At 38.3% G+C, this 18,960-nt stretch overlaps 1 protein-coding gene across 3 annotated transcripts; it reads left to right on the plus strand.

Moving 5' to 3' along the window:
• The first annotated feature begins 576 nt into the window (after window positions 1–576).
• Window positions 577–14,640, plus strand: gprc5c (G protein-coupled receptor, class C, group 5, member C). Of its 3 annotated transcripts, none has more exons than XM_067576208.1 (5): window positions 577–861; window positions 3,687–4,750; window positions 9,408–9,508; window positions 10,658–10,796; window positions 13,543–14,640. In XM_067576208.1, the coding sequence occupies exons 2-5, from the start codon at window positions 3,763–3,765 to the stop codon at window positions 13,557–13,559; spliced, it is 1,245 nt and encodes a 414-aa protein (XP_067432309.1). In that variant the 5' UTR covers window positions 577–861; window positions 3,687–3,762; the 3' UTR covers window positions 13,560–14,640. The 3 variants fall into 3 exon arrangements, with proteins under 3 accessions (XP_067432309.1, XP_067432308.1, XP_067432310.1); XM_067576207.1 differs by having other exon boundaries at window positions 579–861; window positions 10,658–10,792; XM_067576209.1 differs by lacking the exon at window positions 10,658–10,796 and having other exon boundaries at window positions 579–861.
• The last annotated feature ends 4,320 nt before the right edge of the window (window positions 14,641–18,960 follow it).

Genomic DNA, 18,960 nt, shown 5'->3' on the forward strand with positions numbered 1-18,960 from the left:
ATCCTACACACTGGTCCTTTAAGAGAATAAAATGATATTATTATATTAATAATAAATTATATTTAATTTTCATAATTATTGGAATATTTTAGCAAAGACATACACACATTTGTATTAACTTGTGATCTAAAAGTGACACAATTGATTGGATATCGTATTGTTATTGTGATTCATATGTTCTGAAATGATAATTTACAGAAATTAGGATTTAAATTCCTCATATAAACCATAACATTTGTTCTTTGCTGCCACCTTCATGTGGTTGAAGCTGCTTGACCTGCTGCTGCTGGATTTAACACTTATCACCACCAGAGGTCTCTACATACCATTTGTACTCCATTCAAGCGGTTACATGGTTCAGTTGTTCTTTCATCAAGTCTGTTTATTTGACCAAAAAAAAAAGAAAAAAGTTCACGATAAATTCATAATATAAAATTAAACTACTCGCCAAAAGTGTGACAATGGGATTGTAAAGTAGGAGGGCATGGTTGTTAATAGGAGCAGTTTTATGAGATTTTGTGAGAAAAATATAGTAATGCATGAAAGTGAGTGTGCGCGCGCGTGAGAGAGAGAGAGAGAGAGAGAGAGAGAGAGAGAGAGAGAGAGGATTATCACAACAGTCACATCGTTGGGAAACGCTTGTAAAGGATCTGTAAAGTTTTATTTTCGGGCGAGCTGAGCTGATTTCAGTCTGATGAGGTTTTTCTATTAGACTTGGTGAAGAGTTGAAACTTTTTTTTAGACTATCGAGGATTTTTTTTTTATCCTCAACTCCTCCGTTGCCGCCGTGTGCAGCAGGTGAAGAGGCGTTTCACAGATCAACAACCAGCAGAGGTGAAGTCTGCAGCTGACAACATCCAGGTAGTTTCACACATCAGACATTCTCCTGATGTATTTACAGCAAGCTTAACCATGTTTTAAAGGCTTTTATATGTGATATGTGTTTGTGTATTTAGAGATAATAAATATTATAATCCAATATATTAGTTTTTAAGGGTTTTTAAGTCTGATCAAATTGACTCTTCTTCGAGGTATTTTATACTTTGTGTTTGTCTTTGGTATCCAGGTTAAAATGTGTATAGTAATGGTGATGTATAATGTTTTAGCTCCCTGAACACACCTTGAAGTCAACAGTTTTTCATGTTTCAGATGCATCATACTTTATTAAATGTATTTTTTAAAGATAACAATAATAGATAACAGACAATATACAGCTTTAATGTTATTATTATTATTATTATTGAGTTTCTTTATATGTAGGCCTACATGTAGGCCACATGCTTTTGGGTGTTATATAAGTTATTTGTAAGTTATATGTAAGTTACAGCCTACTGTCCTCATAAAATACTTAATGTTGATGTGAGAATTGATCTATTGTTTAAATCAGCTCATAGGCTTAAGTGAACATAATGATGAGGATTAAGTAAAGTAGTATTATTTGCTCCCACCTTCTGTGCAAAGTGTAAAAGTACCTGGCCTCAAGTTTACCACGTGCAGATTAATTTAGGAAAATGCAACATAAATGACAATATAGACATAAAGCATCAGTTGATGTTTTGCTTTTACGGTGCATATTACAAAAGAACAATTTTTTTTTTTTTTATGGAATTTGCACCAACCAGTTGACATACAGTAAGACCATCCAGTAGCTGTTCACAAGTTCAAACTGAGCCTTGTAATAAAGTCAGTGTTTACTATGTGGAGATTTACGCACCGCTTAATTAAAACCAGATGATTATCGTTCTGTTTTCTGATTATTGTTGCTGAGTTACAACACCAGCTGCCGCCTACAGGGCTGCACCTGTATGTTTATAGTCCTGAAAGAGTGCCTCATAGATAAACTGAAAAGATTATAGGTGAAAAAGATAAATTGATCATGAAAATAGTTATTGCAGCCCCACACATTTGTCTGTTTTTGGCTTTCTTTTGTTCCCCTGAAATAGTTACTAGTGGAGACACAGACAAGGAATGTGCTGAATGAAGAATAGTTTAAAAAGAGTTTTGTTGTGATTTTATTGATTTGTTTGGATCTCGAGGGAGTTCCTACCTTGGGCGTTCAGAAATTGCAGTCATGCCATAAAAGAGTTGATCCTTGAGCTCTCCATGGTAGAGGTTAGAGGTACTTGTACTTGAGTATTTCCATGTGATGCTACTTTATACTTCCACTCCACTACATTTCAGAGGGAAATATTGTACTTTCTACTCCACTACATTTATTTGACAGCTTTAGTTACTTTTCAGATGAAGATTTGACACAATGGATAATATAACAAGCTTTTAAAATACAACACATTGTTAAAGATGAAACCAGTGGTTTCCAACCTTTTTGGCTTTTGACGTCTTACAAAAAGCAGTGTGTAGTCGGGAACCACTGGACTAAACTAGCTAACTGTATATAAAGTAGTGTAAACTAGCTCCACCTCCAGCAGCTACAACAGTAACATGCTGCTCTAACACTGATGCTTCACTATTAATAATCTAATGATGTCATATATAATAATATATCAGTCAGAGGGACCAAACCACTACTTTTACTGCAATACTTTAACTACATCAAGCTCATAATACTTATGTACTTTTACTGCAATACTTTAACTACATCAAGCTCATAATACTTATGTACTTTTACTGCAATACTTTAACTACATCAAGCTCATAATACTTATGTACTTTTACTGCAATACTTTAACTACATCAAGCTCATAATACTTATGTACTTTTACTTAAGATGGATTTTTCATGCAGGACTTTTACTTGTAATGGACTATTTTTAGAATGATGTATTGGTACTTTAACTTAAGTTGTCAGTATCACCGCACACTTCTGTTTCTCAGTGTGAAAAGCGTGAAATCCTTCATGAATATATATGTGTGTGTGATTAGAGGTCACACCCTAAAATGAAATGAATGAAAACTAATTTAAGGGCTTAAATAAACGACAAAACAAATACAGGTACGCAGAGAGACACAGAAAAGGTTGATTTCTTTATTCCACAAAGATCCTTGTCGTGATTGAGTCAAAGAAGTCAAAAAGACCAAAGCGTCCGCCACCACGTTATTGATTTGGCTCCGAGACTGTCCTCAGCTCAGTGTAATTGGATCTGACGGGGACAAAGAGAAACAGCCAGACACAGGAGAAAGACAAGACCGGGGTTGTGGAGATGTTTATTCAGAAAGCAGGAAACTCTCTCATTTTAATAGAGAATATCATAAAGGTATCAGTTATGGAGCTCTTTATGATTTGATTATTTGCAGTTGGAGCAGCGGTGTAGGTTGTATGCACTTTGACCTCACTGATTCAGGTGTAATCTCAATGTACAGAAACGATATTTGTCGACAGATCCAATTAATGATTAACATCAGTGTTGGGAAAAAGTCCAGAGTTTGACATTCCTCTGATATTTTTGGTGGCTGCTGAGTTCTTGGATGAAGCTGATTCTATCCAGCTCTGAGTTACAGTTAAGTCTCTTGTTATTACATATTTACTGGATAAACATCATGAAAAAAGTTTTTTTTTAGAGTATCATGTGTTGCTATGTGTATACTGACTCATGCAAGTGTAATATTTGCTTGATTGGGTGGAGACAACAGTGTCCTAATCTTGCTTGAATGACGTGTTTAGAGTCTACATTAGATCTGTCCATATCAGACCTTTTTCAGACTCTCCCTGTTTGTCGGTCTTAACAGGTGCTGTCAGGATCCCTGAGCAACACACGAGAGGTTCCTCCACATTGAAATCCTTTTCTGGTCTCTCCCAGTAGCCATGGCTGCCAACATCACCCCTAATGGTTGCGGCCCTGACGTGGACTCCCTCTATTACAACCTGTGTGACCTCAGTGCCGTGTGGGGCATCGTGTTGGAGGCCTTCGCGGCGGCTGGCGTCATCTTCTCCTTCGTCCTCTTCATCTCGCTGCTGGCCAGCTTACCCTTCATGCAAGACAAGAACCGCAAGAGCTCAGTTGGTCTCCAAGCCTGCTTCCTGGTCTGCACCTTAGGTCTCTTCTGCCTCACCTTCGCCTTCATCGTGGGGAAGGACTTCTCCACCTGCGCCTCGCGGAGGTTCCTCTTCGGGGTGCTGTTCGGCGGCTGCTTCGCTTGCCTCTTGATGCAGTGCGTGAGGCTGAACATCCTCGCCAGGCGGAATACCGGCCCCCGGGCGTGGGTCTTATGTCTAGGGGCGGTGGGGCTCTGGCTGGTGGAGGTGGTCATCAACACTGAGTGGCTGATCATCACAGTGGTGCGCAACCCACAGATGCCATTCAACGCCACGGCAGATTTTGGCGGAGCAACGGCTATACCTTGCAACATCGCCAATGAGGACTTTGTCATGGCTCTGATCTATGTGATGACCCTGATTCTGGCTGTGGTGGTGGCAAGTCTGACCATCATGGCGGGCAAACACAAGCAGTGGAAGATGGAAGGCGCCTCCATCCTTCTGACCAGCCTGCTCTCTGTGGGTATTTGGGTGGCGTGGATCGTCATGTACGTCTACGGGAACAAGAGGAGGGGGGGGCCCACATGGGATGATCCCACTTTGGCAATTGCCTTAGTGGCAAATGCCTGGGTGTTCCTGATCCTCCACACCATTCCCCATATCTGCTGTTTGACCAGCAGTGATGAAAGTCAGCAAAGCTTCGGGGAAGATTCGTACCCAAACCGAGGAGTCGGATACGAGACGATCCTGAAAGAACAGAGCTCCCAGAACATGTTCATGGAAAACAAGGCTTTCTCTATGGACGAGCCCAACCAAGGTATGTAGCCTATGGCCCCTCCCTTTCTGACATCATCACTGAGTTCAAACTTCTAAACAGTCATCAAACCTTTATTACACCTTTTCAGTAAGCTTTAAACTCTCTTTCTAAGAGGAGAATTGTTTTGCATGTCAATTTCAGTTTTAAAGGAATACACTACTGAAAATCTTTCAAGTGTTGAACTCTTCCCACATTTGGCTCAAACAGTTTGTAGCTTCACAGAGGATGGCAGTCGTAGTCAGATGACCTACAGTAGAGGTTTTCATGTTTCCTAAATTTTGGACCCGATCCAAATTTGACCAAAGGAAGACTTATCTAACTGGATGTTGCATAAACATTTCAGTTCACAAAAAACACATTTTCTCCTGTAGTGATTATGAAGCACCACATGATCAGAGCGTAATAGAGAGTCAGCTTGGATCCACTCAGGTTAAAGACATACTGACAGACAGACCATCACAGTCACAGACCACCACCTCAACCCAGTTAGACTGTTGACTATTATTTGGACCTAGCCCAACTCGGTTCTCATTAACTACAAATTGAGAGGTCATGACAAAAAAGGCATCAAAACGTAAAAAGAAACATTTCAAACTATTCATATGGAATAATACACTTCCCCACTGTTGATACATACATTCATAATATACCAAACCCTCATAGCTACAAACTTTTCAGAGTCACCTTACAAGCCTGCATGAGGTTTAGTGTTCATATGCAAATATCGAGGTCGAGTATTCCTTTAATAAAAAGCTTGTTACTGGGAGGATTTATGTCTGTCTTCTAGTGAAACATAGAGGCAGGATCTGCATTTTATGTTGACTCTCATATATACGTCATTACAGTAAATGCATAACTCTGTCATCTCAAATGCTGCGTACAAAGCAGCGATAAGCAGTAAGTTTACTGGCGTCTGCAGTCTGACAAAATAAAACTACCTTCAACTGTACTTCTGAAAAGCACGATACTTTAGTGGCAATTTGTTAATGGTTGATTTTAAAGGACAGGTTCACTGAAACACTGAAACATGTTTTTCTTGCTGTAATCATTCCTGCTGTTCATACTGACCGTTAGAAGATCCCTTCATAATGCACTTACAATGGAAGTGATGGAGGACAAAATCCACAGTCCTCCTTCTGTGCAAAAATGTATTTAAAAGTTTATCTGAAGCTAATATGAAGCTTCAGCATCCAAATGAGTCAAATCAAGTAGATATCTTTCAACGTTACAGTCTTTTTAGTGCCAAAGTCCCTCTTTTTGTTACTATACTTCCACCTGCAGCTCAACAGGGAAACACTGTCCGAGGAAACCCAAAGAGGGAATTTGATGGTAAATGTGTCAGATATCCACTTGATATGACTAACTCAGACTGCTGAAGCCTCATATAAGCTTCACATCTACTTTTAAATGACTGTGTGGACACACTGTGGATTTTGGCCTCCGTCATTTACATTGAAAGCACATTTGAAGGATCTTTTAATATCCAGTATGAACAGGAGGAATGATTACAGCGAGGAGAAACTCTTTCAGTGGTCATTTGTGCACCTGACTGTTGTTTTGAACTGTATGATGTAGATGAGATGTTATTTTCTCAGGCATGACATAGCAAAACTCTACATATTCATTTTGCAGGTTTTAACTTCTAGTGTTCCGTGAAAATGGAATATTTGCATGGTAAACAGATTCAGTTTGTTTGTAAGGTCATATCTGAGTGAGGTTCAAGCTCACACGTACATTCACTTTGCACGTGACACGAGTCACACAGTGACCTCCCTCCACACAGTCAAACTGGGAGTTCATTAATATGACTTCAGGCAGTTTGCATCATATTTTGCAATCAAGGTATTGTCTGGGGAGTTCCTGGGAATGTTCAGTTGTTCATGCTGTCCTTTGTCCACTTCATAAGCTATTTGTATTATAATCTAACCTTATAACAAAATATAAAAATATACAGAATGACCTTGAACAGATCAGTGATCAGAGTATCAGAAGTTTCAAGCCAACAAGAAGACCAAATACCGTGAAAAAGGTTGTTTTGCATCTGCGTGATGACCCCACAGAATTTAATATGCTGCTGTTTGAGTTCTGAGCTGAACAGGATCTTATGTCGCAGTAACACAGTCAGACAGAACAGAACATTAAGTCCTATAGCTTCAGAGCGCTGATCATCAGGACTCTTGGTGGATTCGGTGGATACTCGTAGATGGTGACGGGGGATGGTGTCGTGTGTTCCTGGAAGGTTTTTCAGCTCTGTGTCACTGTGACGCAGAGGTGGAAAGTACCTACAATACTTTAAAAGTACAGTTTTAAAGTATTTTCTCCAGTATGCCACACTCTCACCCAACATTTTTGGCTATCACACCTTTATCAGGGTGGTGTTTGATATACAATTCATTGAGTCACCACATGACCAACAAATCACTGTAAATACCATATATACAAAACATCACGTTCAAGCCCTTCTTCATAATTACCATTTATAAAATATTAACACTCTACATTGATATTAATATACTAGTATATTTTGAGAGAAATATCAGTGACATTATATATAAAAAAACATATAATTTATCTTTATAAAATATATCATCCTTTCACAATATTCTTTATCTTAACCCATCCATGAGTACAAAAGTTGAATATTCATTTTTCAATTAAAACAAACAAAGTTTGTATTATTTCAGCTTTCATTATATTTTGATTTAATATTTCAAAACACACACATTCAAATCATTTTTTATTACTTGACATAAAAGAATAACCCCAATGAATTTCAACTGAACTTTATCCCAGTACATCCATTTATGGTAAGAAATTTCCAGTTGTTCCCAAACTCCCAACTTTTTTCCACAACATTTTAAGAGGAAAGATTGCACCTTTTTTCTGCACTTCATTTATCTGACAGGTGGAGGGTTGTTGTTTTTACAGCATCAGGTTTCACATTCAACATGAGATGAATATGACTGTTGTGGAGTAAAATCTTCAATATGTCATGTTTTTTAGGAACCCAATGACAAAATGACTTTTAGACATCCAAAGAGTTTAGTACAAGATTTGATTTTTATGTTTTCCTTCTACAACCAATCTGTTTGTTTTTTATTTACACAAAACCAAAACTAAACTCTCCTTCACTACACTACAGTTCAGTCCATTTGTGTGATATGAAAATGCTCAGACCTGGGTTCAGCTACATTTGACTTCCTTTATCATTAACTCCCAGATAGTTAAATTATTTCCTTATACTGTGAGCAATGACTAAAAAGTCAATAATAGCCCTCAGAGCCTTCACTGGAAAATTCAGTCAACCTTCACATTGCTTTCCCAGCCTTGCAGTCAGGAATTCAGCGGGAATGTATGCTCTGAATCGTTCCTGTAAATGAGTTTCTAGTATCTAACCGCATCCCTAACCACTGTCTCACTATGCCTCCAATTCCCACCAGAAACATCACATCATGTGTTTGCATTGTCTCCATGGTGATTGAGGTGTGGCAATAGTTTCATCCAGGGGAAAAATATTTGATGTTTGGAGCCATAAAGTGTGACAAAGTCATCTCTCACGTCCATCTGTGCTGGGGGTTTCTACAGGATACATCACTGAAAGCACAATGAGATAGAGCAAAGATAGCACCTGATTGTCTTGTTCTGGTGATTTAGTGCTGTGTATCTTAACTGATTGTAATATAAAGATTTAAGAGATGGTTGCTAGGGAACAATAGCACTTAAGAGGCCTAAAGATATCACACAAAGGGCTTGTTGGGAGAAAAATAACAGTGGTGGAAGAAGAATTCAGATGCAGACAAAGTATTATGAGCTTGATGTAGTTAAAGTATTGCAGTAAAAGTACATAAGTATTATGAGCTTGATGTAGTTAAAGTATTGCAGTAAAAGTAGTGGTTTGGTCCCTCTGACTGATATATTATTATATATGACATCATTAGATTATTAATAGTGAAGCATCAGTGTTAGAGCAGCATGTTACTGTTGTAGCTGCTGGAGGTGGAGCTAGTTTACACTACTTTATATACAGTTAGCTAGTTTAGTCCAGTGGTTCCCAACCTAGGGGTCGGGCCCCTCCAAAGGGTCAGCAGATAAATCTGAGGGGTGGTGAGATGATTAATGGGAGAGGAAAGAAGAAAAAACAAAGTTCTGATACACAAATCTGTTTTCAGTTTTTGGACTTTTTCTCTAATCTTTGATTTTTGCTGAAATATTGGATTATTTGAACATTTATTGAAATGAAAACATGTGAGAAGTTTAGAGGGAAAAATCACTATTTGGTGGAGCTGTTAACAACTCATAGACATGTGAAATGTGACCCCGACTACACACTGCTTTTTGTAAGACGTCAAAAGACAAAAAGGTTGGAAACCACTGGTTTCATCTTTAACAATGTGTTGTATTTTAAAAGCTTGTTATATTATCCATTGTGTCAAATCTTCATCTGAAAAGTAACTAAAGCTGTCAAATAAATGTAGTGGAGTAGAAAGTACAATATTTCCCTCTGAAATGTAGAAAGTAGCATCACATGGAAATACTCAAGTAAAGTACAAATACCTCAAAACTGTACTTCAAAATTTAAGTACAGTACTTGAGTAGATGTACTTAGTTACTTTCCACTACTGCAAAATAATCTGTTGTCTCTGTCTGTCCATTGCAGGTACCAAACCTGTGTCTCCATACAGCGGCTATACCGGTCAGCTGCGTAGTTCAGTCTACCAGCCCACTGAGCTGGCTCTCATCACCAAAGCAATAGGAAATGTGAGTATATATATATGTGTCTGTTTTGTTTACAGACACATATTTTGAATATGGCATATGAAATGTAAAAATTTGGAACAATATCTCTTTCTAAGCACGTACATCATATGGTAAGCAAATTATTATTGAAATTAGGGACTTTTGGCAGTAACAGTGAACAGATGTTGTGTGGTAGTATTTTGATGAAGAGCTTACAGCCAAAACAAATGAGACACAAACAAGTGTACAAATGGGGTTGGAGTGCTAATTTGGCCAAAGGTGACTTTTCTAAGATATATTCAAACTACATATCTGCAGATGTCCGCCCCCCCCCCCCCCCCCCCCCCCCCCCTGATATCTGATAACCAGAGGTGAGTTCAGATAAACTCAAAGTTGAGGAAGTGTTCAGTCATACTGTAGTTTAGCAACCAGGTAAATCAAGCTTTCTTAACATGATGACGCAGTGTGAATGGGAGGCATTCAAACAATTTGCAGGGTTATATCTTTTTTTTTTTTAAATCAGCTTTCCAAAACAAAAAAACACAAGCTAAATTGTAAGGAATGCATTTAACAGTGTGTTTGTCTGTAAGCTGCTAGCATTCCCAGCTAACTAGCTTACTGCAGTACTAACCTAGCATTACTTCCAACAAGAATATCATTAGCAAGTGTCAATTATGTTTTTTTTTGTGGAGTTAAAGGTTAAGCTGGTCCTGGATGTTGGTCCTGGATACTACTATAGAGTTTAAGCTAACATTAACAGCTCTATCCTGCTTTTTATTGGATTTGGCTGGCCAAACTCATTACTCAGTTACCAAACACATTGGTTACTCATGATCCTAAAAGCCTTTTCTCTTGTAAAAGTACAACATACTGTTGAAAATATTGACAATAAAACAAAAATCGGTACAATTATACTACAACTGACTACCTGCAGTACCTATTTCCCATTTCTTCAATATGATTCATGAACTGATGAGGATGCTAACTGCTAAAACCCAAGAGTTTAATTTTACCATGTAAAAGTCATCACAGAGAGGTAAGAGGTAAGTTAAAGAAGGAAACTGACTTAGTGTGAGGAGGTTTTTCCAAAGAGCAGGTGGACCCGTAGGTCCATTCCCTCCCACATTTGTTGGATGTTTTTGTCACGGGCCATGTTATGACTTCATGCAGCACCTGCCGGATGCATCCTATGAAACGATCATTCCCAGAGCTTCCACCAACTCTGCAGACAACCACGGGAGTGGCACCCCCCCACAACACATCGAGATCGGGAACACTGCATACACACAGAGAAACGGAAATAGCGTAGGTCGTACCCGAAAAACCCCTGACGAATCTCCCTCTTCACTCCTCATTTCTCCTGATCCATTTTCTTACCTGCAGATGCTTTTCTATACTCCCGCCTCTGTGCATGCCGACCTCTCAGCTCCTGCTGTATCCATAGCAACTTCTTCTACAGGTTGACTATGAATCACTTCTTTGTCTGGCTTTTTTTCTTGCCTCGTGGAGCTCACTCTCTCCAGGCCTCATCTTTTACCTCGTCTGTTCAATATATTGGACGGAGTACACTCTGTACTATCATCTTTTTTCTTCTTACAATGAAAGAAATAACGTTGGTGAAAAGGATATTGTTTGATATTATTGATAGATTTTTCTCTTTGTGGCCTTATTGTAGTTTTTTCCTATATTTATATTGTAAAAGTCAGATTTGTATAAAAGGAATACTCCACTGAAAACATACCTTTTGAGTGCATGACACTCTCCTCTAAGCTTTTAAGGTGACCCTGAAAAGTTGGAAGCTTTCTCATTCGTGAATTACAATTGTTGTTGTCATTTTGGATTCACATTAAAATGGAAAAGATCCATTTCCGTGGTAAAATAAATCATAAAAACAACCATTGACTCGGACTACTGATAGAGCAGTATCTACTTCTCCTCTGTCTGCCTGCACTCAGTATGTATCTTATTCACTTAAATGTACAGAATAGTCTAAGGTTGTAATGTATGACTGTTGCCTGAATGTCATATCCTACACTGTTAAACGGTTATTTTATTTATTTATTTCTAGTGCAGTGCCCTGTTCAGAACAGGCCGATTTCTTATTATTTCTCGAGGACCGCATATATATGTATCAACTGACAAATGTATCAATTAAAACGATAAAGACTTCGTAAATTAAATAATTTAAATCCAGACAGAAACTTCACCAGAGAGACTAAACTGAGGTTGAACCATAGAAGCAGTTTACGGCCTTCTATTGGTTGATTCTGCTGCCAATCAAAGGTGTCTGTGCTCCTATTGGCTAGTTTCAGTGCCTCTGCCTCTGTTTTTTTCTCCTGTGTGTTTCCTCTTGGGCAGTTTAACTGAGCGTGGTGTTTGCCTTTGTCCCACTCAGCAAGTCAGAGCCCTGAAGCCCCACCCTGCTGCAATGTGATGGTGTTTATATCAAACAGCCCCCCCGCTGCACTCGCTATTCAAAGCTTATTAATATTAAACGTGTCATATGTCCGAATTGCACCAAACGAGCGTCTCTCTCCACATTAAATCACCTGTTGAGTGTTTGATGGTTGTTTATTTGTGCTTTAGAATGTAACCGCCATGAAACAATCAGAAAATAACGTTTGGGGGCTTTCTGTCTCTCAGAGAAAACTTTCCAGCGCTGTCGTCTCTCTGTCGCTCACTCGCCCTCTCTCTCTCTCTTTTTCTCTTTTCATTCTTAAAATGAGCCGAGAAACCCGCAACAGAGCCTAACTTTTAACGCTATCAAACAAAGAGAGACGTCGTCCCCTCGTCTCTCTCATGGCAGCTCTGATCATGACATGCAGTTGCGGAGCTCAGAAGCCCCGCCCCGCTGCTGCAGAGCGGAGCGGCTCGCTGATCGCTTGTTTACTCCAAGTTTATTATTATTGAACGTGTTGCGTGTCCAAATTGCACCAAATTCGACACTGCACTACCTTGTGTCCCCAGCAATGCACCTGTCAAGTGTGAAATAGATCGGATGAACGGCTCTCAAGATACGCTAAGGACATACATACATACAGACAGACAGACAGAGATTCCTTGCTTTACATATAGAGAGATTTAAAATACTCTACTTTGAATAATTATTTGTATCTGACAAGAAAAACACATTTTTGAGTGGAGGGAGACTTAAATTAGTCTTATCGTATATTTGCCAAACATTTAGCTAAATACACAGTTTCTGATTTTTGCTAGCATGATTAGCTGCATGTGACAACAGCTGACATAAGGGAGCTGTGTATATTTAGCCATATTTTAGTTGATAGCAACTCAGCTGTCCAGGTATGCCATTATATTTAAAATACATGTTTATTTTTCCCCAAGTACAGCAAAATATAACTAAGAAGACAGCTACCACTTTTGTAACTATGACAAATTGAAAACATGCTAAGAAGAAAAGGAAGCTGTATGTATTTAGCCATATTTTGTTGAAAATTGATTTCAAAATTACTAAGCATTCATGGATTAAGAAGCAAATTTGGTAGTGGTGTAAGTTTCTGCACATATTTTGATATTGTTTTCCAGCTTGTGTTGTGTCTGAAATCACTCCTTGTTTTGATACCCTGCATAGTAAACACTAAATACTGTAGGTTACTCTATAGTAAATTGAGATTTCAGACACTTGTGAATCATTATAAGGTCATTTGACTGTAATTTTCATATCTATCAAAGGTTGCATTGCAGGATTTTAGCAAAAAGTAGGGTACTGTAGATAATGACGCTACCTTTTTGTTCCTTTAGGGAAATTTTTCATGCAAAACTTTTACACAAACCAGAAACTGGAAAAAAAATAGCGGAAAGTAAATACAGTGTACTAGGCAGCAAATACAGAGAGGCTTTGGACACATACTGGGTCACCCTTTGTGAATCCAAGCTGTAATCCTCCACAAAGGAGGAAGCTGGAAACTTTTCAGAGGCACCTTTCATCCCTTTAGATGATATTTGATACTATAAAAACAGGTTTTCAGTGGAGTATTTCCTTAACATCTAAATATGTTGCTGTTTGATCAACAACTCTGTCTCTTCTTCTACAGGGGAATGGTCTGCATAGGATGGCCCAGTGGTGAACACCCGTAGTTGTTCTCAACACCCCTTCAAAATAATTTCAGTTCATGTCTTTTCATTTGCACTTGCTGACTATATGTTTGCTGTTATCCATGGTTCCCTAAGCTGGCTCTAAGAGGAACCCTCAGCCCCGACACGTGGAGGTGAACGCCGGGTCATCCCCACTGATGGAAAACAGCTAAACCTCCTATTGACTGATCTCCCATGTGCCGCTGAGTATCAGACAGCACACAGCTTCATTTGGAAGTCAAAGCGTGGGGATGAAGCCGCGGCTTTGCGACAGAACAAAGACTTTTTTGCTATGGTCGCCATTCACTGAGAGTGAGCTATGAGCTCTCTGCTGGACCCAATCACACAGATGAAGAGTGACGGTGCTGACGGCGCAAAAATGGTGGAAAAGAAAAGTCTAACAAAAATGCTGCGAGTGTTTTTGCCTCAACATGATATCCACAAGTACACATATGTAAAAAGTGCACCCCTCCCCCCTTATACACACCTCATAAACAAAACTGTCGCTGCAGCAGCAGCCTCACACCGAAACAATCGTTCCTTACTCAGTTTGGCATGAACTGGAAACACTATCAGAAGGATTTTACACACTTACATTAAAGGAGAAATTGTGCACCGTCAAGTTTAATTATAGGGGTCAATATATATTTTTGTGCCTGGTTTGTGAATATTGCTAATAGCCACAAAGTTCACACATAAAGTTGAGCTACTGGTATTGAATTAATGTAAATATGTTGTCAATGGTTCTCCACCGCATGGAAGCATCGTATGAATATGTATATTTAATACTATTTATAGCACTACTGGGTGCTATTAATTATTTTATCTAATTTCTTCCCATCAAACATTCATGAGGATACAAATATGAAATCCTGTATGGCTTTGTGAGCTTACAGAGGTCAATGTAATTTCTCATAAAATGTTTCTTTTATATATTTTTTTTCTGAAAAACTGGAACATGATGTTTGGATTTTGTTTCTGTAATATAAGATAAAAGTGCATCTTCTTACTTTAATGGATGAAATTGAGCACTTTGTGATTTTAACAAAGATTTTTTTTTTTAAACAATTATTTAGTTAGAATAAAAAAATGAGTTTTAGTCACAGAAGCACCATCAGCTAAACATCTGATCAAGGGCTATGTCAAAATAACTTACTACTCAGTAATATAGTCCACTATACAATATAGTGTTGTGTGAATGTCGAGTGAGAGTTTTCAGCAACATCTTGTGGCTCTAATCAGCAGTTGAAGTTTGCATATAAACTTCTATTTAAAAGTTCTGTAATTAACCTTCAAGGTCGATATCCCACAGTTAAACAGTGTTGTATAATCTGTGCTCAATAACTGAGAGATGTTTCCCTCCAAAAGCAACTTCTAGATGTTTTCGTCATTAGATATACATTATTAAATTCTTCTTTGTCATATAAAACCAAACAAGTTGAAGGCATCACAGTGAAGAAGTGAGTAATTAAAATAATCGATATTTCACTAAAATCCCTGTTCCTTACTGCTCATTTCATTTAAAATATTTAGGTGGCATAGTTGACAGCAGGCAAACTGAGACATTATTGATTAATATCAGTATTTTGTTGAAAACATGACCCATATACAATATATATAGCATCCCGAGTGGGAGAGGAGGAGAGGTGTCTGAACTATTTATTTTTTATTCACTGTCTGATAAAGTGTTCCTCTGTGTAGCATTCCCAGCGTAGCGCATATAAAACCGTCAATCTTTTTACGAGGTGCTCAAACTTTACTGTCCAGTACAAAGCAGTAGATGCAGAGTTTGTTTAAATACAGACAAAATAAATGATCATGTCTCAACTTTTCAGAAAAACAAATGAAAGAAAGAAGAGAAAAACATCAGTGAGGCCGAGGATGGTGGAAAGGTTCTTAAAACGAGGGTCTATATAATGCCTTTATGTTAATGTATAAAATTTTTTGATTGCCCAAACCACAGCCACTGTATTTGTTTTTAATATATCATAAATAAATATTAATTTGTGTAATAAGTAGTATGTTTTGTAATCTAAAAGTCTCATTGCATTCATGTAGTTCTTGCAGGTCCTGCTGCTGTTTGGGTGCAAGTTGTCGGTCCAGTGTGACGTGAGAAGAATAACAGCAGGCGCACAAATTCAATCATGTTCATCAACTCTTGCAAACAAATTTATCGATCCAGCCTCACTGACGTTAGACAGCTGAATTCATCAAGGTCATCAGAGGAGATGGAAATAATCGACCTGTTCCCCGCAATGCCAAACTGTCTTCAGCATCTCTCTGCTGGAGAGAGAAACACTGCAGCTTGCTGTGTTTAAACATCTATATACTCCAGCACTGAAGGGGAAACTAAAAATATATCAGTCGGATGAAGAGTATCCAGGCTCTCACCATCAAACCGTCTCAACAATGTGTCTGTTTACTCAGCAGAGATCACCATCTGTGAGTCATCTCAGCTACTAAAATGTCAGCTGACAGCTCAACCAGTCCAGGCCCATAACTCAGCCTTTGAAAGATACAGTTGCACATATAAGAGCAATCTGAGAGCAGATAGAAGGGAAAGATTACAGGATGTAAAAAGCAGCTGCGTTATAACATGATGTAGAAATGTAAAAATGGTTTAATAAAGCCACAACTCATAAAATGTAGGAGAAATATTTGCATAAACTGGTGTAAAATGTGATAAAAAAAAATAACTATCTATTGCTTCATTTCTAACATATTTAACTGACAATGAGCCAACAATATTAACTAATAATGATGTAAGAATTATCAGGAGTTCAAAGGAATAGTTCAGCAAGTTTTTCCTTTCTTTATATGAGAACATTAGCTTAGTTTAGCATAAAGACTTGAAGCAGAGGGAAACCGCTAGCTTGGCTTTGTCCATAGTTAAAAAAAATTTACCTTACAACATCTCTAAAGCTCACTTATCAACAGAGTGTTTCTTGCTTGTTTGATGCATACACAAAGAGAAATTCCCAGAGTCTGATAACTCCTCTTATACATCTCTTGTATACAGACTAAACAAACAAGATAACATCTTAATTAGAAAGCTTTAGAGGTGTTGATAGACATATTTTTTAAACTTTAGACATAGCCAGGCTAGCTGTTTACCCCTGCTTACAGTCTTTATGCTAAGCTAGGCTAATCGCCTCCTGACTCCAGCTCCATACTTAATACACAGACATGAGAGTGGTGACCATCTTCTCATCTCACTCTGGAAATAGACTCAACAAAGGTAAATAAGCCTATTTCCCAAAATGCTGATCTATTTTTATAATAGTACATCTGAAACTCTAATGGTATTAGTCATTATCATATTTATTACATCAACTGAGAAAGAAAAACAAAACGGAGAAAATTCATAAAGAGCGACGGAGAAAGGATCCCTCTTCCAGGATGTTAAAATATGTTTTCTCAACAAAGTGCTACACAAGTCCACAAATCTACCAGTAATAGAATTACACTATGTAGACACACAGTTACAATGTTAAGTAAATTAAAAGTGTAATATAATATAAAGTACATAAAGTATAACATTAAGTAAATATGCAGTAGTATAAATTTCAGGCAAAAGTGTAAATGTGTTTGGACTGTGAATCAGAAAAGACGTCAAATAACTTCCCGGTGCTGCCAAGACCTGCACAAAACCTCCTCTGTACAGCAGAGACCTGGAAAGAAGTCAGACTACACAAACACACAAGAGGCATTATCTTTCTGAGGTTATAATTTTCTGATAAAATAACATAATACGATTTAATGACCAGCAGTGTTTTTGATTCTGTTTTATTTGACCCATTTAGAGGCACATTTTTATTCAAGCTATTACAATTACCGACAGTTACTATTATTAGTTGCTGCCAACTCTTATGTAATCTTCTGACACGGATCCATCTGACCATACAAACACACCGATCTCGACTCCACCTCCCCCCATGCTCATGTTTCATGTTGTCTGTACTAAACTGGATCAGGCTGCTTGCTGCTGTGGTAACAGTCAGCTGTGGTCAAGAAGGTGAACTGTGATTTATAACTGATCCAACTGCTGCGGCCTGATAACCTCCGAGTCTTCCGAGGAGGTGAAATGAGGCTACATCACCGGGTTTATTTTAGGCTCAGCAGGCCCTGCCATCACATGTGTTTTTATCACTTTCACATGATAGACGGAGCAGCATAAATGCTACAAAAACTACTGCTGCATTTTAACACACATTCACCACAAGTTTTGGAAGTTTGACCATGTTTAACATAGATATCTGACATTATAACAGTATATAAATAACAGAAAATCACAAAAACCATGATATTTCCCCCTTAAGTGCACTGCAAGTTGAAAAAATTGTTTTTACATGAACAATTCCTCCTCCATCACCCTGCAGCGTGTCGCTCCTGGTCTGAAAAGTGAAGCTAATGCGGAGGTGCCTTAAACCTTTCTAATGGCCAACAGAAAATGACCCTTCTTCTCACTTAATTCATTACCTCAGTGAACAGTTTCCTAATGAGTTTATAGTCTCAATCGCTAGTTTCAAGTCTTCTTCAATACAGCATGATGTTCATTTTGTAAATTCTGGTCCCATTTTGAGAAAAATAGACAATAAAGCAGGGTATGCTTTAGGGCGTGGCTACCTTGTGATTGACAAGTTGCTACCACAGAGACATTGTTGATTACGTAACGTAACCATGGCGTAACCCCAGATTCACAGAGTAGCTATAGGCGTAGCTGCTGCTATTTCACAGTGTTCTGTTTTCACAGTTTTCAGTTCATGAAAGTTAACTGTAACATTTTCGTTGCGTAAAAAAGCCTTGTCCAGCATTTCGTTGTGATAAAAGACCTTCTAATGGAGTTGGCTGTTCAGTTTTGCCGGTAAGTACATTTTGTTTTTAATGGTTTTAAGTGTGTTTTTCACTAGCGAATATTAGCATTAGCATTATCACAGTTAACTATAGATTGTAAATGCGCCGTGCTAACCAAGCTAGCAGCTAGGGTCAGCTCCAGCCTCTCGTTCACATACGGTCACTTCTGGCTCAAAAAATCCAAGATGCCGATGCCGACGGTCAAATCGCCAAACTCAAGGCTTCGAAACAGCAGTCTACAAACCAATGTGTGATGTCAAATGTAGCTAATGAACTGCTTACCCCCGATCAAGACATAGTACACCAGATTATTAAAAGTCTGTTTACTGTGGCACAACAGTGTACTGAAAGGTATAGCCTAAATGTGCACCAGGTATCCGATGTATGAAAACATTTTTTGAGTATAATATGTGATGGTGTCTTAAAACTAGATTGAAACCTGTGTCATCTTTGCACCTGTAGAAGCCAACATTTACAGTAAACCTCAGCGTGTTATTTGATATTACTGTAGAATGATGAGGGTG

This window comes from Thunnus thynnus, chromosome 20 (assembly GCF_963924715.1).
Source record: "Thunnus thynnus chromosome 20, fThuThy2.1, whole genome shotgun sequence".
Classification (NCBI taxonomy): Eukaryota; Metazoa; Chordata; class Actinopteri; order Scombriformes; family Scombridae; genus Thunnus; species Thunnus thynnus.

What these genes read in the sequence shown, in the direction of transcription:
- gprc5c (XM_067576207.1), top strand. Translation starts at nt 3,763, where the DNA reads ATGGCTGCCAACATCACCCCTAATGGTTGCGGCCCTGACGTGGACTCC. An exon ending in TATGGACGAGCCCAACCAAG is followed by an intron (nt 4,751 to 9,407) that starts GTATGTAGCCTA and finishes TGTCCATTGCAG; the next exon opens with GTACCAAACCTGTGTCTCCA. An exon ending in CACAGAGAAACGGAAATAGC is followed by an intron (nt 10,793 to 13,542) that starts GTAGGTCGTACC and finishes CTTCTTCTACAG; the next exon opens with GGGAATGGTCTGCATAGGAT.